We start from the raw sequence: 27,286 nt of genomic DNA on the forward strand, positions 1-27,286 counted from the left end.
TCTCCACTCTGATCTGATTCAGAGGGGTTGGGTTAAATGCGGAAGACACATTTCAATATCCCCCTTTCCCTTTCCTTTAGTTCTCCCCTCATCCCCTCTCTCTCTCCTCCCCTCGACTAGCATCACTACTCTGGACGGTTCTGACTTAGAATATGTGGACAACTACAAATACCTAGGTGTCTGGCTAGCCTGTTAAGGTATAGGGGGCAGTATTTTCACTGCCGGATGAAAAGCGTGCCCAGAGTAAACTACGTAATACTCGGGCCCAGAGTAAAATATTTGCATATTATTAGTAGATTTGGATAGGAAACACTCTGACGTTTCTAAAACTGTTTGAATGATGTCTGTGAGTATAACAGAACTCATATGGCAGGCAAAAACCTGAGAAAAATCCAACCAGGAAGCGGGAGATCTGACACTTGCAGTCATTCAAACCATTGCCTATTGAAACTACAGTGTCTGTGGGGTCATTGTGCACTTCCTAAGGCTTCCACTAGATGTCAACAGTCTTTAGAAAGTTGTTTGAGGCTTCTATGGTGAATTTTGAGGGAATAAAAGCCGGTTCAAGCAGTGGACTGTGAGGTCATGTAGTTACTTCATGCGCATTCACGCATGGCTAACATTTTTATTTTTCTTCTGTAATGAATACGCTATTGTCCGGTTGGAATATTATTGACTATTTATGTTAAAAACACCCTAAGGATTGATTGTAAACATCATTTGACATGTTTCTACAAACGGTAATGGAACTTTTTAGCTTTTCGTCTATTGAATTGCGCTCCCGCATCGTGCCTTTGGAATAGTGTTCTGGACGCGCCAACAAAACGGAGGTATTTGGACATGGAATGTGGAAGTGGGAGTCCTGCGAGTGCATTCCGCTGAAGATCAGCAAAGGTAAGGAAAGATTTATAACACTAATTTAGAGTTTTATTGATGCCATGACTTTGCGGATACCTGTATAGCTTGCATTGATGGCTGAGTTCTGTACTCAGAATATTGAACAATATGCTTTCGCCGAAAAGCTATTTTAAAATCTGACACAGCGGTTGCATTAAGGAGTAGTAAATCTATAATTCTTTAAATAATTGTTATATATTTTGTCAACGTTTATGTGGAGTATTTCTGTAAATTACTGTGCACATTCACCGGAAGTTTTGGGAGGCAAACATTTTCTGAACATCACGCCCCAATGTAAAATGCTGTTTTTGAATATAAATAATAACTTGATCGAACAAAACATACATGTATTGTGTAACATGATGTCCTATGAGAGTCATCTGATGAAGATCGTCAAAGGTTAGTGCTTAATTTTAGCTGTATTTCTGGTTTTTGTGATGCCTCTCCTTGCTAGGAAAATGGCTGTGTGGCTTTTCTTGTTTAGGTGGTGTGCTAATATAATCTAATGTTTTGCTTTCGCTGTAAAGCCTTTTTGAAATCGGACAATGTGGTTGCATTAAGGAGAAGTGTATCTTTAAAATGGTGTAAAATAGTCGTATGTTTGAGAAAATTGAATTATGAGATTTTTTATGTTTTGTATTTCGCGCCCTGCGACCCCATTGGCTGTTGGCTAGGTGGAATAGAACGGGGTTCCGCTAGCAGAACGTCTGTCCTCAACAGGCTAGACTGTAAACTCTCCTTCCAGACTCATATTAAACATCTCCAATCCAAAATTAAATCTAGAATCGGCATCCTATTTCGCAACAAAGCCTCCTTCACTCACGTCGACAAACATAGCCTCGTAAAACGGACTATCCTACCGATCCTTGACTTCGGCGATGTAATTTACAAAATAGCCTCCAACACTACTCAGCAAACTGGATGCAGTCTATCACAGTGCCATCCATTTTGTCACCAAAGCCCCATATACCATCCACCACTGCGATCTGTATGCTCTAGTCAGCTGGCCTTCGCTACATATTCGTCGCCAGACCCGCTGGCTCCAGGTCATCTATAAGTCTACTAGGTAAAGCTCCGCCTGATCTCAGCTCACTGGTCACGATAACAACACCCACCCATAGCACGCGCTCCAGCAGATATATCTCACTGGTCATCACCAAAGCCAACACTTCCTTTGGCCGCCTTTCCTTCTAGTTCTCCGCTGCCAATGATTGGAACGAATTGCAAAAATTGCTGAAGCTGGAGACTTATATATCTCTCACTAACTTTAAACATCAGCTACCTGAGCAGCTAACTGATCACTGCAGCTGTACATAGCCCATCTGTAAATAGCCCATCCAATCTACCTACCTCATCCCCATATTGTTTTTATTTACTTTCCTGCTCTTTTGCACACCAGTATTTCTATTTGCACATCATCATCTGCATATCTATCACTCCAGTGTTAATTTGCCTATTTATTGCCTTACCTCCTCACACCATTTGCACACGCTGTATATAGACTTTCTTTTTTTTCATTTGTGTTATTGACTGTACGCTTGTTTACTCCATGTGTAACTCTGTGTTGTTGTTTGTGTCGCACTGATTTGCTTTATCTTGGCCAGGTCGCAGTTGTAAATGAGAACTTGTTCTCAACTAGCCTACCACCCTCTCCCCCTTTATCTCTCCCTCACCCTCCCTCTGCCTCTTCCCCATCCTCCCCCTCTCTCACCTTCAAAGTTCACCAAACCGTCCCTTTTTCTCATTGAAAGCATCCCTGAGCTCCTTCACTCCAATCATATCTGCTTTCTCTGCCAACATCTTAGGACCCATCAGCTCCAGAAAGTCCACTCTGCCGCCACCTGGAGGAGGCTGAAAGGGATTAGTAGAGATGGGTGAAGGAGATTTAGTTAACCATTAACAGATAACATTTATGGTGGTACAAAGTGTCATAAACCAAACCTGTTTTGAAGGAACACATTTCATACTCTACAGTTTCTAGAGCTCTGTTTACAGTCAATATTAGCAGAGAACTCACAAGTAAAGCTCAACTAGTCGGTTAAGAGGAAGGGGCACCGGGTGGGCTTCTCACAGGTATGTATGTGATTAATCATTTGACAGTAACATGAACTATATGTAGTTGATTAAAGTGATTGTTACATCTACCACTAAAACTTCATGATAGGTATTTCATCTTATTTATTGTTTCTAATATGTTTCTACTACGTGTTTTGTAATTAGGAAATGTTTTACTGTTGTTGATCAAACTAACGTGTCATTGAAAGCGACCCTCAGTCTACCGTCGAAACGGTGCCAGAAAAAATGGCAATGATTGTTAAAAGATAAAAACTACTGTGCATTTAGACAATTCAACATTTCAACTAGTAATTATTTTATTTTCTATATATATTTCACTAGGCAAATCAGTTAAGAACAAATTCTTATTTACAATGACGGCCTACCCCGGGCCAACCGTAACGACGCTGGGCCAATTGTGCGCCGACCTATGGGACTCCCAATCATGGCCAGTTGTGATACAGCCTGGAATCGAACCAGGGTCTGTAGTTACTCCTCTAGCACTGAGATGCAGTGCCTTAGACCACTGTGCCACTCAGGAGCCCTATATTGTTATATTGTTGGTCATCATTTCATTTTTACCAAATGTATTTCAGTCAATTAAAACTATGACAACGTATGACTTGAGTCTGTTGTGACAATCAGGTCAAACTGTTTTTGACAGAACCTTATACTTAGAAATAGTATTATTTGTTAATATGTTAAAATTCTTTGACATATCATTGCTTTAACTAATCAGAATCATAGACAACAAGGTAACCTTGAAAGTGTACTTTCTTTCAGATGTCTTTATGGTTATATGGTCAGGTGCTATCATGTACTCTCTTCATACTGTCAGTAATAGGAGTGTCTGTTATATATTTACAGACTGATGCTGTGCTGACTCGTTCTTAGACCATGTGATCTCTAGGGTGATCTAGATGAACTGTGTAATAGCCTACATTTGCTCCAGGCGACTCTAAATGTAGCAGGACATTGTCATGGTAATTGTGCACATTCAAGTTCACAAAAATGGTTTTACAATTAACATCAGGCCGTGGCTTATATTTGCACTATGTAGCACATGGAAATGTGTGAAACTCACTCCTCAGCCTGAATTGTCCCCACTCACACAGATGGAACGCCATCTTGCTGTTGAGTAAATGGGTCAGGTGTTAATGAATTACCAGGCTAGGTTATTAATGAATCACTGTTCTCCATCAGATCAATATGTCCTAAAATGGCAGAGTGGTGTATACTTAAGCAATAAGTCCCGAGGGGGTGTGATACTGTATATGGCCAATATACCACAGCCAAGGGCTGTTCTTATGCACGATGCAAACAGTTACATAGTTTAATGGATGTGATATGAGGACTGAGGATGGATCAACAACATTGTAGTTACTCCACAATACTAACCTAAATGACAGACGGAAAAGAAGGAAGCCTGTACAGAATAAACATATTCCAAAACATACATCCTGTTTGCAACAAGGCACTTAAGTAGAACTGCAAAACATGTGGCAAAGAAATACACTTTTTGTTCTGAATACAAAGCGTTATGTTTGGGGCAATCCAACAAAACACATAATTGAGTACCACTCATCATATTTTCAAGCATGGTTGTGGCTGCATCATGTTATGAGTATGCTTATCATTGACAAGGACTAGGGAGGGTTTTTTTAGGATAAAAAGAAACGGAATACAGCTAAGCACAGGCAAAATCCTAGAGGAAAACCTGGTTCAGTCTGCTTTTCAACAGACACTAGGATACGAATTCACCTGTCAGCAGAACAATTACCCAAAACACAAGGCCAAATCTACACTGGAGTTGCTTACCAAGATGACATTGAATGTTCCTGAGTGGGCTAGTCACAGTTTTGACTTAAATTGTCTTGAAAATCTATGGCAAGACTTGAAAATGTGGTTTTGTCAGTGATTTATTGACTGATTATGTTTTTACCGCATGCCATTATAGACTGGGCTATCGCTCATTTCTATATAACTGCCTACATAACCAAAATAGGTCTAATATAATGATTGAATCATGACATTTTCTGCAAATTCCTCATCACAAATAGAGCCTGCATAGACCCAAATTAGGAAAATCATTAGGCTAATTCATATCACACTTGACCATAAACACTAAGGAGGCAAAAATTGTCTTTGATTTGATATCAATTTGATATCACTAAACCCAAGCTATGGGCTGAATGCAAAAATGTATTGGGACTCTTAGACAATGTTTTTAGAATAAGAAAACATGGAAAAGTCGTTTTGTCCTGAATTTCTATTATAATATAACAAATATAATTTACGCTGGCCAACCTCAACCTATTACCCAACTGACGTAGACGAGATTGAACGTACATATTTGGTTTCCACCATTTTATAGCCGTGTCAATTATTTATTCCAGGCAAGGAGGGACAGGAGGTCGACTAAGGGCAAGCGCATGGCAGCCACCTGAGGACTCTATTCACAATTGTTGACTATGTTACAGGCTTTGGTGTTTCCATTTACGTTTTGAGGTTGGACTTTAGCACGTAGGCTGCACCGATTGGTGTCACCTTGTTATTGTATGTGTTATATCTGTGCTGGTTGCCATCTCGTTAGTGGGATGGTGTTTAACCTGTGCTGGCCCAGGTGATATTTAAGAGTGTCTGGCCCAGTGCTCCAGTTGTGTTGAGAGATGTGGAGGGTCAACACCTTTAGTTGGTGCTCCCTATTTGATTATAGAAAACATGCCTTTGTCTGATCTTCCCTGTTTTTTGTTTTGCTCCACTTTTTGGTTTGCTTCCTGTCTTTTAAGTTTGTAGGGTTTTATTTTGTTAGCCTGTTGGGCAAATTTAGTCGCTCATGGTGGGTGTCTTTTAGGTCCCAGTTGTTGTTACTAGTCAACTTCCAGGGGACACCCCCATGAGCGTCTTTCAGAACCCCTCCTAAAACCCCACCTGTTTCATTTTGGTTGTTGATCAGTGAGTCTTTGTTAGTTCCCCCTTCTGTTTGAGATACATTTTTGGATTTCTTGCTGGGGAACTATAATTTAATAAAAAATTGACAAGAAATGGATCAACTAAATCACATGATGATGGTGCACGTTTAGAAGTAGGTAGGCTAGGCTATCCTTAAACAGACATGTACCCTGCCCCCACCTAACAATGGACATTTATCATTGTTATAGTTGTAAATATGTATATATTATTATTTGTATTATTGTTTCATTCACTTTTCTTTGACCTGCACTGTTGGAGCTTGTAGCTTAATACTTTCACTGTACCCTGCAATTACATCTGCGACCCTGTGCATGTGATTAACAAACATAATCTAATCTAATGGAAGTCCAGTCCATGTTTTCATTATACTGATAACTGATGCACTAAGTACTCCAGTCCATGTTTTCATTATACTGATAACTGATGCACTAAGTTCTCCAGTCCATGTTTTCATTATATTGACACACTCAATATTCCATTCCATGTTTTATTTATGCACTAGTTGAACTAAAGAGCTAGTGAACAACAATGTTTCAGTAAAGTTCAACAAAAGATAAGAAACCCAACCTACATTCTTCATAAGATAATACAACATGAAGAGGGAGGTTACAGTGTATTGTAGTTTTTACCAATGCATTTGTCACTAAGTGGTTTAGACTACTTAACACCAGCATAATCCCCCAGAGCAGGGAAGCAGTATTTTTATGTCTAAAAGGTTTCTTCAATATCTGATACACTTCTTATCAAAGCCCTTATAGGGAATTTCAATATCATCATGATAAACCATCTCTGTTCTTATTTAGATATGCTATGGAAAAATACTGTACATTTCTGTTTTCAGTAAAAAAAAGTTTTTACGTTTTTGATTTTGTTCATAAACATTTTATTCAGCCTATAGTGCTTTTCATAATTGCATTCGGTACCAAATGTTTTACAGAATGTCATTATAATGTCATGTTTAAATCCCCAGTACAGCAGACCAACGGTAGGCCTACTCTGCTTTTGTATTTAAATGTTTTAATATAATGGTGTCTACTCTTATTTACAGATTGATATGGGACTAGACCAGTCCTCTTCAGGATTGTGAGGCCTCCTCTCTGAGTGGTATAATGAGTTATCAGCAGGGGGCTGAGGCCATCCATAAAGAAAGACAGAAGGATGGGTCACCAAACAAGGATCTTGATGAGACCATGGACCCTGATATGAGGTGTGTTTGTGTTCTTGTTGAACACTTTTATATCCTATGCTGTAATTATGTAATAGATTTACATGAGGATTTTGACCAGAAATACAACACACCTCTCAAGTATATACTAATATGTTCATATGATTTCTATGAAGGATACTGAGTTACTGCTAGTCAGTTGCATAGCTGAATGCATTCAACTGAAATGTGTCTCCCACATTTAACCCAACCCCTCTGAATCAGAGAGGTGTGGGGGGCTGTCTTAATCAACATCACGTCATCGGTGCCCAGGGAGCAGTTGTTGTTGGGGTTTTAATTGCCTTCCTTGCCGGCTCGGGGATTCAAACCAGCAACCTTTCGGTTAAAGGCCCAACGCTCTTAACCGCTAGGCTACCTGCCTCCCCTATAATGACCCTAAGCATGATGGGGTGTTTTAATTCCTTTAATTCTAATCAATATAGTTGGTGTAAATAACTGTGAGGAGAAATCAAGGGCCAGTGGTAGTGCATATCAAATGTTATTTGTCACATGCGCCGAATACAACGGGTGTAGACTCTACCGTGAAATGCTTGCTTACAATTTAAAAATAATACTAAAAACAATAAATAAATAAAATAGTAACACGAGAAATAAAATAAAATACACATATATATGCAGTGCATTCGGAAAGTATTCAGACCCGTTTTCCACATTTTGTTACGTTACAGCCTTTTCTAAAATGGTTTAAATTATATTTTTCCTCATCAATCTAAACACAATACCCCATAATGACAAATGGAAAACAGATTTTTATAATTTTTTGCTAATTTATTAAAAATAAAAAACAGGTATTATTTAAGTATTCAGACTCTTTGCTATGAGACTCAAAATTCAGCTCAGGTCCATCCTGTTTTCATTGATCATCCTTGAGATGTTTCTGCAACTTGATTGGAGTCCACCTGTGGTAAATTCAATTGATTGGTCATGATTTGGAAAGATGCACACACCTGTCTATATAAGGTCCCATAGTTGACAGTGCATGTCAGAGCAAAAACCAAGCCATGAGGTCTAACACTGTGCCCAAACCGAACACGCACGTGCGCGTCTATGTGCGCCATCATGCGCAAATTGATTTTGTCCCCCCACACCAAATGCGATAACAACACGCAGGTTGAAATATCAAAACTCTGAACCAATTATATTAATTTGGGGACAGGTCGAAAAGCATTAAACATTTATGGCAAGCTAGCTAGCTTGCAGTTGCTAGCTAATTTGTCCTATTTAGCTAGCTTGATTTTGATAGCTAATTTGTCCTGGGATATAAACGTTGAGTTGTTATTTTACCTGAAATGCACAAGGTCCTCTACTCCGACAATTAATCCACACAAAATGGTCAACCGAATTGTTTCTCGTCATCTCTCCCCCTTCCAGGCTTTTTCTTCTTTTGACTTTTTATGGCGATTGGCATCTAGTATTACCATGACGACCGATCGACCTCAATTCATCTTTGAAAAACCCACGTGGGTATAACCAATGAGAAGATGGCACGTGGGTATCTGCTTCTATAAACCAATGAGGAGATGAGAGAGGCAGGACTTGCAGCGCGATAAGCATCAGAAATAGAACTGACTTCTATTTTAGCACTTGGCAACGTAGACGCTCATTGGTGCGCGCGGGCAGTGTGGGTGCAATGATTGAATGTGTACATTTATTTTGCAACGCTTGCGCACGAGATGCAACGCGAGTGGTGTGGTCAGCATGTAAGGAATTCTCCGTAGAGCTCCGAGTCAGAATTGTGTCGAGGTACAGATCTGGGGAAGAGTACCAAAACATTTCTGTAGCATTGAAGGTGCCCAAGAACACAGTGGCCTCCATCATTCTTAAATGGAAGAAGTTTGGAACCAACAAGACTCTTCCTAGAGCTGTCTGCCCAGCAATCGGGGGAGAAGGGCCTTGGTTAGGGAGGTGACCAAGAACCCGATGGTCACTAAGACAGAGCTCCAGACTTCCTCTGTGGATATGGGAGAACCTTCCAGAAGGACAACCATCTCTGCAACACTCCACCAATCAGGCCTTTATGGTGGAGTGGCCAGACGGAAGCCACTTCTCAGTAAAAGACAGCCCGCTTGGAGTTTGGCATCTAAAGGACTCTCAGACCATGAGAAACAAGATTCTCTGCTCAGATGAAACCAAGATTAAACTCTCTTGATAGTGCCAGGTTTCCTCCACTATCTCTATGGCGAAGCATGGTGGTGGCCGCATCATGCTGTGGGGATGTTTTTCAGAGGCAAGGACTAGGAGACTAGTAAGGATCGAGGGAAAGATGAACGGAGCAAAGTACAGTGAGATCCTTGATGAAAACCTGCTCCAGAGTGCTCAGGACCTCAGACTTCGCCGAATGTTCTCCTTCCAACAGAATGACCCTAAGCACTCAGCCAAGACAACGCAGGAGTGGCTTCGAGACAAGTCTCTGTCTTTGAGTGGCCCAGCCAGAGCCCAGACTTGAACCCGTTCAAACATCTCTGGAGAGACCTGAAAATAGCTGTGCAGCGACGCTCCCCATCCAACCTGACAGAGCTTGAGAGGATCTGCAGAGAAGAATGGGAGAAACCCCCTAAATACAGGCTTGCCAAGCTTGTAGCATCATACCCAAGAAGACTCGAGGCTGTAATCGCTGCCAAAGGTGCTTAAATAAAGTACTGAGTAAAGTGTCTGCATACTTATGTAAATGTGATATTTCTGGGGGGTTATTATTAATGCATTTGCAAAAATTTCTAAAAAACAGTTTTCGCTTTGTCATAATGGGGCATTGTGTGTAGATTGATGACGATTTTCTTTTTTTTATTCAATTCTATAATAAGGCTGTAACGAAAAAATTCAAGGGGTCTGAATACTTCCCCAATCCACTGTGCATGGAGTACCAGATAAATGTGGAGCTATATACAGGGATTACCAGTTCCAGATCAATGTGGAGCTATGTACAGGGAGTGCCAGTACCAGATCAATGTGCAGAAGTATGAGGTATTTGTGGTAGATACACTACATAGCCAAAAGTACATCTCATTCCAAAATCATGGGCATTAATATGGAGTTGGTCCCCACTTTGCTGCTATAACAGCTATAACAGCTCTTCTGGGAACTAGATGTTGGAACGTTGCTGCGGGGACTTGCTTCCATTCAGCCACATAGAGTATAGTGAGGTCGAGCACTGACTTTGGGCAATTAGGCCTCCCAAAGGTGTTCGATGGGGTTGAGGTCAGGGCTCTGTGCAAGCCAGTCAAGTTCTTCCACACCAATCTCGACAAACCATTTCTGTATGAACTTCGCTTTGAGCACGGAGGCATTGTCATGCTGACACAGGAAAGGGCCTTCTCGAAACTGTTGCCACAAAAGTGGAAGCACAGAATCGTCTAGAATGCCATCGTATGCTGTAGATTTCCCTTCACTGGAACTAAGGGGACTAGCCCGAACCATGAAAAACAGCCCCAGACCATTATTCCTCCTCCACCAAATTTTACAGTTGGCACGATGCATTAGAGCAGGTAGTGTTCTCCTGTCATCCACTAAACCCAGATTTGTCCGTCGGACTGCCAGATGGTGAAGCGTGACTCATCACTCCAGAGAATGCGTTTCCACTGCTCCAGAGTCCAATGGTGGTGAGCTTTACACCATTCCAGCCGATGCTTGGCATTGCGCATGGTGATCTTAGGTTTGTGTGCGGCTGCTTGGCCATGGAAACCCATTACATGACACTACAGATGAAGAGTTATTGTGCTGACGTTGCTTCCAGAGGCAGTTTGGAACTCAGTAGTGAGTGTTTCAAGCGAGGATAGACGATTGTTACGTGCTATGTGCTTCATCACTCGGCGGTCCCTTTCTGTGAGCTTGTGTGGCCTACCACTTCACGGATGAGCCGTTGTTGCTCCTAGACGTTTCCACTTCACAATAACAGCACTTAGAGTTGACCGGGGCAGCTCTAGCGGGGCATAATTTTTACGAACTGACTTGTTGGAAAGGTGTCATCCTATGACGGTGCCACGTTGAAAGAGCAGTCTCTTTCCTCTGGTTGTATATTTTAATGAAGAGTAACCAATCAATGAATATCCCTATGTTTCAAGGAGGGGACCTTACAGCAAAATGAAGAGTTAGGTTCTATGTTCTACCTGGAAAAGTCAATACGGTCCTATAATGATTGTTATTTTATGTAGTTGGCTAGAATAAGAGAAGCTAAATATCACATCATGGTGATTCAGATCATTATTATGTGGAAGAGAGGAATATAATAATGTTTTATTGTATTTGTTTTGTGTGTTTAGTGTTTTATTCGTTTTTGTGTGTTTTGCGTGACTGTCTTGTACTACTAGGGGCCAATCAGAGAGAGCTGAGTCTATTTCCTCTGGTTTTCTATCAATGAAGACTGACCGATCCATGGTATACCCTCTTGATTTCAAAGGAGCAGACTCTCTACAAAACAAAGGGTGAGATTCTGATGTGCACCCAGCTGTAAATACAGGTCTATGTTGTAATAATGCTGACCTCGTGAAATAAAAGATCTGTGACTTAATGTAAAGCAAAAATACACATCAGGATAACAGATAGGTAGGTTACCATGTGTAATATTATCATGATAACAGATAGTTATAGGAAGGTTACCATGTGTTTATATTATCAGGCCATTATGTGTTAAACTGAACTGATGAGTTTATTTTGATCAATGTATTTGATACCTGTTATTTCCAATTCCCAACCAGGCCAGTAGAGGTACCCTGTGATATCTGCTCTGAGGTTCAGGCTGTGAAGTCTTGTCTGACCTGCAGTGTGTCCTACTGTGAGACCCACATCAGACAGCACTATACAATACCTAAACTAAAGAGACACACACTGGTGGATGTGACGGGAGACCTGGTGCAGAAACTCTGTCAACATGACTACAGTCCTCTGGATGTGTTCTGCAGGACAGACCAGATGCTGATCTGCAGTCAGTGTGCAGAGAGTAACCACAAAGGACATGATACCATCCTCCTTGAGACAAAGAAAGCAGGAAGACAGGTAGCTCCTGGGGTTCTCTTTTCTTTATTCGGGGTTGTACAGTACAGTTCCAGGGCCAGTAAATGTCTGGACGCTCCTTAATTAACACAAGAACCGTTGGGACTCGAGGCATCCCAGTTTGGGCCGTCAACATTCTAACAGCCTAATAAAAACCTTTCATATGTGCTACGGCAACAATAATCCTTTGGTTGTTTTTATGACGGTCTTAGTATTATTAGTTTTGATTAGGATCTGCAATTATCTGCTGCAGTGGCGACTTTTCCTGGGGTCCAAACAGGAAACAAAACACAACCAATAGAATACATAATATACGTAGTATATATTGCAATATATTTAAGTTACAATGAAATAACTTGGCAGATGTGGAAGACATAATACAATTCATAATACAATACACAATATGTCTGTCTCAGTGTTATTGTATATGTTTTATCTGGTTTTATTGCTCTCTTAAATTACCTGGGAAAGGGGATAACTAGTCAGTTGTAAAACTAAACTCATTCAGCTGAAATGTGTCTTCCGCATTTGAAAGTATGACAACAATCCATGCTTTGGTTTAGTTTCCCTGGCACTGTTTCCACATGCATGTGTTTTAGCGTTTGTGGCTGAAACCCCATTCAAGTCATGGGACCGATATTAGCATTTTTCGTGCCTCATGTCCAAATCATCCAAAAGTACTGGATCTAAAACTGATTGTGAAGATCAACAAGGTCACTTGTGGATGATTTGAACATGTGTGAAATATGTGTCCCATGACTTTAATGAGATGTGTACAACAATTGCTAGAACAGGTAGCATGTATAAACAGTGCCAATGAAGCTAAACCAAAGCATAGATTGCTGTCATACCTTCTCCATAGACTGCTTAGAGGGTAAGGAAACCAATATTTCATTTTGTAATTTGGGTGAACTACACCATCATCATTTTGTTTAGGCAGGTTGAACTAAATGTATTTCAAAAGAACAGAATAGGCATTTTATGTTACTAGTCTGTTCTTTGTATCCTAGGCTATACAGTGAGGGGAAAAAAGTATTTGATCCCATGCTGATTTTGTAGGTTTGCCCACTGACAAAGAAATTATCAGTCTATAATTTTAATGGTAGGTTTATTTGAACAGTGAGAGACAGAAAAAAAAAAAAAAATAAATAAATAAACGCATGTAAATTTTTTTATAAAATGATTTGCATTTTAATGAGGGAAATAAGTATTTGACCCCTCTGCAAAACATGACTTAGTACTTGGTGCAAACAAGGGTTTTGCCAATCACAGAGGTCAGACGTTTCTTGTAGTTGGCCACCAGGTTTGCACACATCTAAGGAGGGATTTTGTCCCACTCCTCTTAGCAGATTTTCTCCAAGTCATTAAGGTTTCGAGGCTGACGTTTGGCAACTCGAAAACTTCAGCTCCCTCCACAGATTTTCTATGGGATTAAGGTCTGGAGACTGGCTAGGCCACTCCAGGACCTTAATGTGCTTCTTCTTGAGCCACGCCTTTGTTGCCTTGGCCATGTGTTTTGGGTCATTGTCATGCTGGAATACCCATCCACGACCCATTTTCAATGCCCTGGCTGAGGGAAGGAGGTTCTCACCCAAGATTTGATGGTACATGGCCCTGTCCATCGTCCCTTTGAAGTTGTCCTGTCCCCTTAGCAGAAAAACACCCCCAAAGCATAATGTTTCCACCTCCATGTTTGACGGTGGGGATGGTGTTCTTGGGGTCATAGGCAGCATTCCTCCTCCAAACACGGCGAGTTGAGTTGATGCGAAAGAGCTCCATTTTGGTGTCATCTGACCACAACACTTTCACCAGTTGTCCTCTCAAGGTCCCAGCTGCCTTGAGATCATTGACAAGATCCTCCCGTGTAGTTCTGGGCTGATTCCTCACCGTTCTCATAATCATTGCAACCGCACGAGGTGAGATCTTGCATGGAGCCCCAGGCTGAGGGAGATTGACAGTTCTTTTGTGTTTCTTCCATTTGCAAATAATCGCACCAACTGTTGACACCTTCTCACCAAGCTGCTTGGTGATGGTCTTGTAGCCCATTCCAGCCTTGTGTAGGTCTACAATCTTGTCCCTGACATCCTTGGAGAGCTCTTTGGTCTTGGCCATGGTGGAGAGTTTGGAATCTGATTGATTGCTTCTGTGGACAGGTGTCTTTTATACAGGTAACAAACTGAGATTAGGAGCACTCCCTTTAAGAGTGTGCTCCTAATCTCAGCTCGTTACCTGTATAAAAGACACCTGGGAACCAGAAATCTTTCTGATTGAGAGGGGGTCAAATACTTATTTCCCTTATTAAAATGCAAATCAATTTATAACATTTTTGACATGCGTTTTTCTGGATTTTTTTGCTGTTATTCTGTCTCTCACTGTTCAAATAAACCTACCATTAAAATTATAGACTGATCATTTCTTTGTCAGTGGGCAAACGTACAAAATCAGCAGGGGATCAAATATATATTTTGAAATTGTCTATCCACTAAATTTTGAGAGTTTATTGGGAAATGTAGGTGATTTAGAAACCTTAGTATCTGCTCTTTCCGATGATTAAAATAATATCATTATTGAAGTCAAAGTGTGTGACCTGCATGAACCTCTGTAACATGATTTGAAAAAATTGCTTTTTGGGATGCGCCTTTTCCTTCTTTGTCAATTACACACGCTGCACTGTTCATCAGTCTCTTCATTGACGAGACAATTGTTAATATTGTCACCCATCATACTATTGTCAATTTAATCTTCTTTAGACTACATACATTTTCGTAGGCTTCTGTGAAATTAGTTTCAATATAGTTGATGTGTAGTTTCGATGGGCTATTAGTCAGATGTGCAGCCGGATGAAGGAAGGGCAGGGGGAGAAGGACATGTCCTCCTAAAACGGCTTATAATACATTATGTTTGATATGTTATTATATTTTTTTGTATGATTTTTATTTTTATATATACACTTAACCAAAAATATAAATGCAACATGCAACAATTTCATTGATTTTACTGAGTTACAGTTCATATGAGGAAATCAGTCAGTTGAAATAAATTCATTGGGCCCTAATATATGGATTTCACATGACTGGGAATACAGATATGCATCTGTTGGTCACAGATACCGTACAAAAGGGGCCTCACAATGGGCTTCAGGATCTCGTTACGATAGTTTTGTGCATTCAAATTCTCATAAACAAAATGCAATTGTGTTGGTTGTCCGTAGCTTATGCCTGCCCATATAATAACCGCCATCACAACTGTTGACATCAGCAAATCACTCGCCCACAAAACGCCATACACGTGGTCTGCGGTTGTGAGGCCTGTTGGATGTACTGCCAAATTCTCTAAAAGAACACATTTAAATTTTTCTACCAGAAGCATTCTCGGCTTATTGTAGAGAAACAAACATTCAATTCTCTGGCAACAGCTCTGGTGGAGATTCCTGGAGTCAGCATGCCAGTTGCACGCTCCCTCAAAGCACGAGACAACTGGCAATGTGTTGTTTGACAAAACTGCACATTTTAGTGTGGCCTTTTATTGTCCCCAGCACAAGGTGCACCTGTGTAATGATCATACTGTTTAATCAGCTTTTTGATACGCTTCACCTGTCACGTGGATGGATTATCTTGGCAAAAAAAATGCTCACTAAGAGATGCCAACAAATTTGTGCACAAAATTGAAAAAAATTAGATTTTTGTGCAATGGAACATTTCTGGGATCTTTTATTTCAGCTCAAGAAACATGGGACCAACAATTTACATGTTGCGTTTTTATCTTTTTGTTTAGTGTATTTTTGTCAAATAATAACGAAACAAAAGGAAACAAACAGACACACAGAAATGTCAACAAACATCAATGACATCACACCTGCTCAGACCCACATGTTCCCACCCATACACATCATGCATGTCTCACAACCACACTCCCCCTCCATCTCCTTGAACTTTCCAGTGCTTGTAGCACTCTGCCATATGGCCTCAAATTACACTGTTCTACTTTTCTCTGGAGCCCAAACCTTTTCAATATTTAAATAATAATGCATTTCATTCATCCACTCTTGTAGTGATGGAGCATCATTTGGTTTCCAGCTTTTAAGTAGAAGTTTTTTCTAAATCATTGACGAGAAAGGTACTGTATGGTCCGCCCCATTGGGTATCTCACCGCTCCCTCAAATACCATGTCTTGAAATATGCAGATAGACAGATTGAAAAGTAAACATGCATTGTAAAAGTTGTAACAACATCAGTGTGATAAATGTACTTATTTAGGAAAAGTCAAGGATGGAGGGGGACATGACTTTAAAAATGGACTGGCTATTACAATGTTAAATTCACAACATCGTCAAAATACCTCATCTGCGCTTTAAGCGTTACAGAAGAATATCAAAAGCAGTTGATGTAAGTTTGAAAAAACATCTGTTTTACATTTAGCAAAATATTTTGTTTTTAAAGAAATGACATTCTTATTTTGTTCTCACAGCCTACGAGTTTTGGAGACCAACACACAACGCTGGCCTCAGATGATGGTATGTACAGTATACAGTATGTGGAAACAGAATAAACGGACTCAAACAATATTATTTAATTGAAATCTCAGTTTTGTAGAATACATTTTGTAAGACGTCAATTGTTGTCCTTTAACTGCTGGTATCAATAGTACAAATGTGTGTTTAATGTCAATGAAGTCTGTTTTTCAATCACCTGTTATTCCTTCATCAGTGCTGCCCCCTCCTGGTGACATCCAGGTCCTGTTGCTGACGTCAGACTCTGTGTCTCTGAGCTGGGGTCCTCCTAAAGGGCTGAAGGGACCACAGAAGTTCAGAGTGACCTGGGGTTGCGACGTGGAACCGTGCAGTCTAGGGGTGAAAAATGTTCATGAAGTTGAAATAAGCAGACTCAACCCTGGTAAAAAGTACCAGTTCAACGTGGCTACAGAGGGAGAAGATGGAAGCCAAAGCAGATGTGTCTCAGCATCCCTATCAGCAGGTACAGTAGGATAACTTGTGTATTTATTCAGACTACATTTTAGTTATTTAGCAGACACTCATATCCTGAGCAATTAGGGTTAAGTGCCTTGCTCAAGGAAAAATCAACAGATTTATCTGAGTCGGCTCATGGATTCAAACCAGTGACCTTTCGCTTACTGGCCCAACGCGCTTAACCACTGGACTACCTCTCATCCACATACTTCACTACATCATTACCTTCCTGCAGACTACATAATTCATTCATTCCTAGAGACATTTTGGAACTCTTGTCAAAAACAGCCCATCTCTTCTAAACAAGTATAGGTTTTATTACAGTGATCCTAGCACCCAGATTTAAAGATCTTCCATTTGGAAGAGACCTCTTCAATCTCAGCTGGACCAAGGCTGAAGAGATTGAGAAAGTCCATATCCTACTGCAGCCCAGGAACAGAGCCTGTAGCCAATACTGACGACTGCCACAAATCTCAAACCTGCAACCTGGCACCGAGTACACTGTTAGTGTTGCAACTGTACTGAGCAATGGGTATAGAGTGAACCTGTCTCTACAACCATCCGCACTAGTAAGAGATCTTCCCCCAATTACAACTCATCGTCTCTTTACCAGTAACTAAAGCGATCTTGTTACATTACAAATCAAATTTGCTTTGTTGTTTCTATTCTGTTTTTGCTTATTTCTTCCCATATCAAAAGCCCTGGCCTTATTTTACCTTTCCTCCCGTAAGGCTGAACACCTTTTATTAACTGTTTAACCAATACATTTTTTTTTTAAGTGAAGCGAGCAAGCAAATTGTTTTGAAAGTAGAACCTCTTCTTAATAATATACTATAGCAATCTTAGTGCAACACCTAGCAAGATGTTGGCCTCTTGGAGACTAAAAGAGCAATAGCTCAGCCATTATCCGAGAGGGAGTTGTGTATCTCTTTGTTTTGGGCAAAGGACCAACACAGTCCTGCAGAACCCTGCTGTAAGGTTAGTAAAAAGCAGGAAAAGGCTGCAAAAGTGCAACCAATAAAGCTTTGTTCGGTTTACCCTTCCGCTGGCAAACGTAACAGGATTTACAGAACGCCACAACATCCTGTTTCAGACCAGAAGAAGTTACGCAAGATATAGTCATACGTCTTGTTGATCCCAAGATGGCCTGCCATACTACCATCATGAGCCAACCTCAGTATCGCTTGTAGAAGTGTAACTAGAATGAAAATTTGAGATACACTGGGCCAATTGTCTTGCCCAGAAGTGATGCAAGAATGGCATTTCCTCATCAGCACATCATCTCTGTCAAATTAACCCACACAAACTTTATCAAACTCCTCTCAACGTATCTCAGCAAAACCTTTTTTTCCCACTCATGGGTACTTTTATGATAACACATCAGGTTCTTCTACTCTGGGTTCCTTACAAATGACAAGATTTGGCACAACCTTCACTTTCGTCAAATCGTTGCCCAAAATGAATGAACCCCCCTTCATCGGTAGGCTAGGCCTCACTCCAACGATAACGGAACCAGAAACAAGATCAGACTCGAGTTCCACATTATACAAAGGAACTTATATGCACCCCATCTCCACACCTTGAACAAACACACACTGTAACCAGTTTCTGAAGTGTCAGACAAAGGGCAAAACATCCTCCAAAAGGAAGGATTGAGCTGCCCCAGTTTCTCGTAGTATCTTGACAGACTGTTTAACAGCATCACCATTATGCAGAGACAAAAACCCGTCCGAAACAAAGGGTTCATACACATCTGATCCAAAATCTTGTTTAGGAGATAAGTCTCTGATTGGGACTGGTTTAACGGGCTGGAGTGCTCCCACAAGAAGAAACTGCTTTCTCTCTCTAAAATAAATTATGTTTCAACTTAGGCCACTTAGACTGTGTCCTTTCTCATGGCAGTAATGACACACTTGAGGATACGAAGAACCAGTTTTCTGACGATCCTTGGTTTTGGACACTGGGGGAAAAGACTGAAACCTCGTAGTAGGAGGTGACTTCTCTTCTCTTTTGTGTAGGGAGAACTACTGGGTGCTTTGTTTGTGAAGGTAGTTTTATGTGTCAACACAAACTAATCAGCAGCTGCTGCTCTCTCAAGTGTGAGATCCTTGTGCTCATAAATGTAGGTAGCAACCCTTTCGTGAAGGCAATTCTTTAACTGCTCAAGTACTGTGAGTCTTTGAATCATCAAGGTCCTTGACCTCTTGAGAACCACACCACTGATCAAAAATACATGATTGTTCCCTTACGAATTCAACATGGCTTTGTGATTCTGTGTTTTGTAATTTACAAAACATTTCTGTATGCCTGTGGGACCAACTCGTATACTGGAAGTATAGTAGCTTTAATAGTGTCATAATCTGAACTCTGGTCAAGAGAAAGCGGAGTACACTTTCATGAGCTTTCCTCACAAGTACACTTTGGAGGAGCAGGGACCAGATATCATGCGGCAATCCGCTCAAACATGTAAAATATATACGTCCATCGCCTTTCCGCTGAAAAGCGGTACAAGCTGGCTGTTCCGACCAAGATCAAACTCTTTTCAGGGTGCAGGATAGACTGACCTGATTCGAAGTGCTTCCAGCTCTACCTCTCTTGCATGCTACCATCTCTATCTCTTTTAATCGATTTGGCATGCTCGGGTTCTTGTTCTCGTTCTCTGGCAGCACGTTCTTATCGTTCTGTTTTAACCAAATGGCCTGCTTAATGGCCTGCTCCAACTCTAATTTCTCTTCCTACAATCTCTCCCCACATTTTCTTTCCCTTTCCATGTGCTTGAGCTCTAATTTCTGTTGCGCCCATTTTGTATTTAGTTCTACCTCTGGCAGTTGCAAGTCTACGGGGTGTATTGTACCACGTATAGGACCCTTTTCATCATCCTCCCTGTCTGGGAGGATTTCCTCCTCCACCAAAGCAGTACCAATTAGCTCTGACTGCTGTTTTTGGATCGGCATGTACCACTTTGATGTCATAGTGCTTTGCAATGAGAAGATTTGTCTTCATACATTTATCAAGTAACTCCCAAGTAGGGTTCCCCACAAATGCTCCCAAATCAAAGTCCATCTGTTTTGTTTATTAGCCTGTGTGTTTATGCACTTTTTCACAGATTTCACCACCCTCTGAGTGGTTGTCAGTAACAGAAATTCTACCACCAGTGTGTTTTGAAAACTCTAATCTGTGGGCACAGTAGAGCTTCAGGGTAGGTGATTAGAGTGACTATCATACTCATGGAAAACAATATCCCGAACTTGCCCCAATTTAGTAACATTCCCAATAAGAAAACCAATAATATTGTCGCTCAACAGAAATAGGGAACTAACAAATAAGCCCTGAACAACCAGAATGAAACAGGTGGGGTTTTAGGAGGGGTTCTCAGACACCCATGGTGTGTTCCTTGATTGTTGACTAGCAACAAGAATCTGTGTCCTAAAAGACACCCCCATAGGTGGCCACTTATGTGGCCCCGAGAAAAGGCAAACCAAAATAAAAACCCACGCCAACTTATAATATGGAGCTAAAAGCAATTGGAGCAAATCAAAGGGGAGAACACAGGATAAAATACTTTGTTTTTATCACACTCAAAGAGTAAGAGCTAAACTGTGGTCAAGAACTTCCAACGTCTCTCATGCCAAATGGAGCACTGTTTCACGACTTCTACCGAAGTCGATGCCTCTCCTTGTTCGGGGTGGTGTTCTGCGGTCGACGTCGCCGGTCTTCTAGCCATCGCTGATCCATTTTTCATTTTCCATTTGTGTTGTCTTGTTTTCCCACATACCGGGTTTCATTTCCCTCATTATGTGTTGTGTATTTAGCCCTCTATACAATAATGTATTTTCCCTTAGTACCCCCTGCTCCAGACCAGCTGACTGTTGACTCAGGGGACGCCACATCAGCTGCTGTTAGCTGGAGCCAGCCACCAGGATTGGACCAAACCCGACATCATTACCAGATCTCCTACCACTGTCCAGGGGCAGAACCACACATCACTACCACATCTTCACCCAGCATCACTCTCTCTGACCTGCAAGGTAGTACTCAGTACTCTGTCTCTGTCTGCACTATGCTGGAAGATGGAAGGCAAAGTCAACAGGTGTTAACAACCCTCACCACAAGTAAGGAAGTACACTATTTGTTTTAGTATGTGTTTTGTTGTTGTGGTTGTTGTTGTTGTTATTATTATGGACTTGGTCTTTTACCAAATAGGGCTTGGTCTTTTACCAAATAGGGCTATCTTCTGTATACCTCCCCTACCTTGTCACAACACAACTGATTGGCTCAAACACATTAAGAAGTAAATCAATTCTACAAATTAACTTTTAAGAAGGCATTCCAGGTGACTACCTCATGAAGGTGGTTGAGAGAATGCCAAGAGTGTGCAAAGCTGTCATCAAGGCATAGGGTGGCTATTTGAAGAATCTCAAATATAAAATATATTTAGATTTGTTTAACACTTTTTTGGTTACTACATGATTCCATATTTGTTATTTCATAGTTTTTATGTCTTCACTATTATTCTACAATGTAGAAAATAGTAAAAATAAAGAAAAACCCTTGAATGAGTAGGTGTTCTAAAACTTTTGACCAGTACTGTACATACATTTTACATACCTGGTATGTTTATATACAGCAATCACATAATAATACATTACCAAACATAAACTCTTTAATCCCACCCCTCAGCCACTCTCAGCCCATCCCATCCCACCCATCACCATAGACCACCCTCGTTTGGTTTCCATGTGCCATTTATTTTTCAATTGTGCTGTGATGTTTTACAAACATTTTGAACCTTTGTAATCAAATAGTATCCACAGATTTTGAGCTAAAGATAAAAAACCTTTCCTACGAGTATTATTATATTATTTATTGAATATGGCTTTCCATATCACCCAACACTGCTATTTGTAAGGTTCATTTTAAGTTAATGTTGTAATGAAGTAACCTACTTAAGTATTATCTCTGGTGTCAAACTGACTAGTTATCTAAATGACTGTAATGCCAATTAACTATTCATAGTAGATGTGTCAATATGGGATGTGATGGTACAGTATCTTCCCTGATGAGAAATATATTATGGTGATTTCCCTGAATATTTCCTATTTCCTGATCTTCCTTTTCTATTTACAGGATCCTATCTTATGGAGCTGTTGTCAAAGACTGGACTAGAAGATCATTATGAAAACAAGCTGACGTTAAGTACTGTCCTTGAGATAAATGCTAATACTACATCAGATGAACCTCTTACCACTATGCAGTCACTTCCAGGGGCCTTCCTTAAGAAATTAATGATGGCAAATCTGAATGCAAGGAGTGTAAAATGTATGTCCTCTGATGCAGGTGTTTCATTTTGGGGAACAGACCGTTTTGAGAATCTAAAAAGTGACTCTGCCAACAGAAATGTAATTAATCCACTGGACCTGATAACAGCCTTGTTTCTGTGCTCAGATGGTTTCCTGCAGCAGGAAATGGTCCAGAAAATGTCCATGTGTCAGTTTGCTGTTCCTCTCTTGCTGCCCAACTGTGACACAAAACAAAGCACTTTGATGCTGTGGGCCTTAAGGGACATAGTGAAGAAGTTTAGACTCTCTTCCCAAACATCCACAAAGGCTTTTGTGGAGGAGAGAATTGTACTCTCTGATATTCCCATGGTGTCCTTTGTTAGGTTAGGGGAGATTAGAGTGTCCAAGTCTCAGATCTTGAACAAACTGCTTAGTAACCCTCAGCAGTACCATGACACATTTGTTCATCATGATATGGAATGTGGTGACATCACTCATAGAATCTCAGATGGTCTGGTTGAAATCAGCTGGTACCTTCCATGTGGGAACAGAAACATCGACATCTTCACTAAGCCTATGGTGGTGGCCAATCTCAGAGGAGACATCAGGTCCTTTGAAAAACAGTTCTCCTTTCTGTGTCAAACATCAGCTGCAGTTTACATTTTCACTGATGATTTAAAGGCATATCTCAATTTGTTGAAAAGCAAAAACACAAAAGCAGAGTTATTTCTGGTCGTCAACTCTCAAAGAAAATCGTTCAGTGTAGACACATTGAAACAAATGATCACAAATGGCAGTATCAATGACCAAAATGTGATTGTGAAGAATAAGAAAAACGATGCAGAATTTGTCAAAACCCTGCAATCATCTGTTGGTGACGTCATTGAAAAAAGTCCAGACCGGTTGACAGTGGAAAACATGACTGACGTGGCTTGTCACATTGGGATTTTGGTTGATGAAGACCGTGATGAATGTCAGAGTGCCAGGAATAGAGCAGATGAAATCACCAGGAACATCACAGACACAGTCAAATTCAAAGACAAACAACTACCCTTACAAGGGCAAATCTGGAAAGAGCTTTCCCAGTTGGAGAAAGAGGGATGTAGGCTTAGAAAAACAGGGGGTCAAGACATTGAACACTACAAGAGCTCTCTGAAGAAAAAGGAGGAAGAGCTGAGAGAGAAGCAACATACATTTGACATGTCAGATGCAATGGCAAGCTTTATGTTAGGATTGTCAGGTTCAGGAGCGGAGCGTTCCTATTTCCTTAAATGGATGCGGATAAATCTGGACAATCTTTCACGTCAGAACCTGTCTGGTTTACGGGACCGGTACAAAGATCTTTGCCAAAATTCTCCGGAGAATAAAGACGACATTGCAGATTTGCAATTATCTGACTGTTCCTTAGGTCTTGAACACTTCCTGCGTGAGTTGGGCCAGTTATATGAAGCTTCCTGCTCCCTCCCTAAAAGTAGCCGACAATGGAAACGGATGGAGCATCTCCCTGGATTGTGTGCTCAGATGCTGTTGGATGGTTTCCCCATTGAGCTTGTGGATGGAGATGCATCAAATATCCCTCTGAAATGGATATCAGCTGTTCTGACTCAGCTTCATACTCTTGTGGACTCTAACAGCAAGATCCGGGTTGTGACAGTTTTAGGGGACCAAGGTACTGGGAAGTCCACTCTCCTCAACACCATGTTTGGGGTCCAGTTTGCTGTCAGCAGTGGAAGATGCACCAGAGGGGCCTTCATGCTACTGATTCAAGTCAACAAAGAACTCCAGGAGGAGCTGAAATGTGACTTCATCATGGTGATTGACACAGAGGGGTTGAAATCACCAGAGTTGGCTCAACTAGATGACAGTTATGAACATGACAATGAACTGGCCACACTGGTGATTGGACTCAGTGACGTCACAATCATCAACATCTCCATGGAGAACTCCACAGAGATGAAAGACATTCTGCAGATTGTTGTTCATACCTTCCTCAGGATGAAGGTAGTAGGGAAGAAGCCAGTATGTCATTTTGTGTACCAAAATGTGTCAGACATGTCTGCTCATGACAACAACATGAGGGACAGGAAGAAGTTGTTGGAACAGTTGAATGAAATGACCCAGGCAGCAGCCAGAATGGAGAAGAAGGAGAATATCACCAAGTTCACTGATGTGATGGAGTATGATCCAGACACAAGTAGCTGGTACATCCCAGGACTCTGGCATGGGACTCCCCCTATGTCTCCAGTCAATGCTGGATACAGTGAGGCTGTGTATGATTTAAAAAAGAGCTTGATACAAGACTTAATAAAATGCCAGAGTAATGATGACATGACACATTTCCTGAAGTGGACACAAAGCTTGTGGGAGTCTGTCAAATTGGAGAAATTAATCTTCAGTGTCAGAAACAGCTTGGTTGCAGATGCATACTCCAGTTAATGCTCTGAGTACAATGGTTGGGAACGGTCCTTCCAGAAGGACATTTATTCCTGGATAATGGGTGCTGAAAGCAGAATATAAAACAGATCCAAACCCCCAAATGAGCATATGAAACATGCTGAAGGACTTGTCCTTTCTTCCCAATGGTGGAAGCAGCTTATTCCTGTCACTAGGACAGCAGAATCCCTGCCCATCAGGTTCTAAGGGTTCTAAGTTGCCAGGTAGAATAGTAGAATACACAAGGTGCAATTTAGAAATGTGGTTTTGCATCAGCAGTTTTTCTCTTGTTATGTAAGTCACTGATAGTCAGTCATTTAGCCCATGTCAGCAATTTTCTTTTAGATTGCTAAGTTAGTTTAGCGGCCAGCAATCTAAACTATTATGGTTGAATTACCTGATGGGGTCTCCTATTGATTTTGTTAGTCAGTCTAACTCAGATATTATACAAAAAAATGCAACCATTTTTCTCCACCCTATGGCAAAATGTGTAGAATTCCAGCAAACTTGCTTTAAATTGCCACATTTTCTCTAAACCACATGGCAAAATGTGTGAAATTGCACGAAGTTAACTAAAAAGTATACAAATTGTATCTCTGCTGTCAAAATGCAATACATTTTATTGTATGGATGTGGGTATACAGACCTTCGAGCAACTGTGGTCCCATATGAGATAGTTTTGTGGCCCATCCCTGGTCTATGGCATGGAAAGAGCAGGTGTCCTTAATGTTTTGTATACTCGGTGTATACAGTCAGGATGGAAAAAACGCTTTCAGTGGATAAGACTGACCGGTACCTGCAGTATAGGAAGGAAGGTGGAGTTATACCATACTGTAGACTGACAGATACCTGCAGTATAGGAAGGAAGGAGTTATACCATACATACACAATTAATCAAATGTATTTAATAAATCCCTTTTTACCTCAGCAGATTATAATTATACAGAAACCCAGCCTAATCCCCAAACAGCAAGCAATGCAGATGTAGAGTCACAGTGTCTAGAACAAACTCCCTAGAAAGGCAGGAACCTAGGAAGAAACCTAGAGAGGAGCCAGGCTCTGAGGGGAGGCCAGTCCTCTTCTGGCTGTGCTGGGTAGAGATTATAATCATACTGTTGACGACTAGTTGACTTGGACTGGAGTATGAAGTCTAATCTCAACATTAGACAAATATATTCACAATTGTTTTAATAACCATCTTGATTAGAAGTAAATGTAGATAATGTTCATTGTGATTACAACAAGTATATCAGTGCAAGATAGAAGTGTAACTGTAGAAATGAAGTAAAGGTCATTTTTTTGGTTGATCTTTGATATTGTGTATTGTCTTTGATTTGATTTAGTTTGATATTGTATTTCATTCATCTAGTCTTTGAAAGACCAGCCCAATGATGGGCTGAAAGGGATCCTAACGTCATGCAGAATGTACATCATGTTATTGTCAATGGTCCATTAGAGTTTTATACCTATGGAGATGTGATTAAGTTTAGATTACCATGACAACAAGCCTCTGAAACAGATGCATACATACTGTACATTGGAAAAGGATTTTATTGTCCTGGTCTTCGTCTGGTACAATTGAGATGTATTGTATTAAAGGCTACTGTAGTTGCATGCATGCTAAAAGATTATGTAACAAGTTCATTATACTTTTGTTTATTTTTGTCAGTTTTGTCAAATGTAAAGAATGTGTTTACCTCTGATTTAATAAAAAATTGCAGCATTATTTTACTGTAGAAAAATGCATGTAACATTCTATGATTCCTCTCCCAAACATCAAACGAACATTTATTGTTAAAAAAAAAAAATTTATTGACACAAAGTTATTTTTAATTCATTTCCTTTTAGGAAATGAAATACATAAACAAATGTATGAAACTACTTGAATGAACATTCATTGTAATTCTAGTGAATTACATCACTCTAATATAATCAGACAGTTACTAAGAACAGTGTATCTGATCAATAATCTGAAAAGAATGTACAATTTGTCAATAAATCAGTATTTGTTAAAGATGCAGTCCAGGATCTACTTCAGGATTGGTGGGTCCCCTGAGGAATGGTTGAGCTAACGTAGGCTAATGCGATTAGCATGAGGTTGTAAGTAACAAAAACATTTCCCAGGACATAGACATATCTGATATTGGCAGAAAGCTTAAATTCTTGTTAATCTAACTGCACTGTCCAATTTACAGTTGGTATTACAGTGAAAGAATACAATGCTATTGTTTGAGTAGAGTGCACAGTTTTGAACATGAAAAGTTATTAATAAACAAACTAGGCACATTTGGGCAGTCTTGATACAACATTTTGAACAGCAATGCAATGGTTCATTTGATCAATCTGAAACTTTGCACATACACCGCTGCCATCTACTGGCCAACATCTAAATTGCAGCTGTGCTGGAATAATACATTATGACCTTTCTCTTGGATTTCAAAGATGATGGTGCAAATAAACTTACAAAAAACG

General features: G+C 40.5%; 1 protein-coding gene across 1 annotated transcript; it reads left to right on the plus strand.

Moving 5' to 3' along the window:
- Window positions 1-2,811: 2,811 nt before the first annotated feature.
- LOC106610528 (up-regulator of cell proliferation) lies at window positions 2,812-27,286 on the plus strand. Its single transcript, XM_014209913.3, has 8 exons — window positions 2,812-2,970; window positions 6,974-7,132; window positions 11,455-11,568; window positions 11,842-12,139; window positions 16,604-16,649; window positions 16,843-17,109; window positions 20,945-21,214; window positions 22,230-27,286. The coding sequence occupies exons 2-8, from the start codon at window positions 7,035-7,037 to the stop codon at window positions 24,815-24,817; spliced, it is 3,681 nt and encodes a 1,226-aa protein (XP_014065388.3). The 5' UTR covers window positions 2,812-2,970; window positions 6,974-7,034; the 3' UTR covers window positions 24,818-27,286.

The sequence above is a fragment of the Salmo salar genome, chromosome 04 (genome assembly GCF_965601325.2).
Source record: "Salmo salar chromosome 04, fSalSal1, whole genome shotgun sequence".
Lineage (NCBI taxonomy): Eukaryota > Metazoa > Chordata > Actinopteri > Salmoniformes > Salmonidae > Salmo > Salmo salar.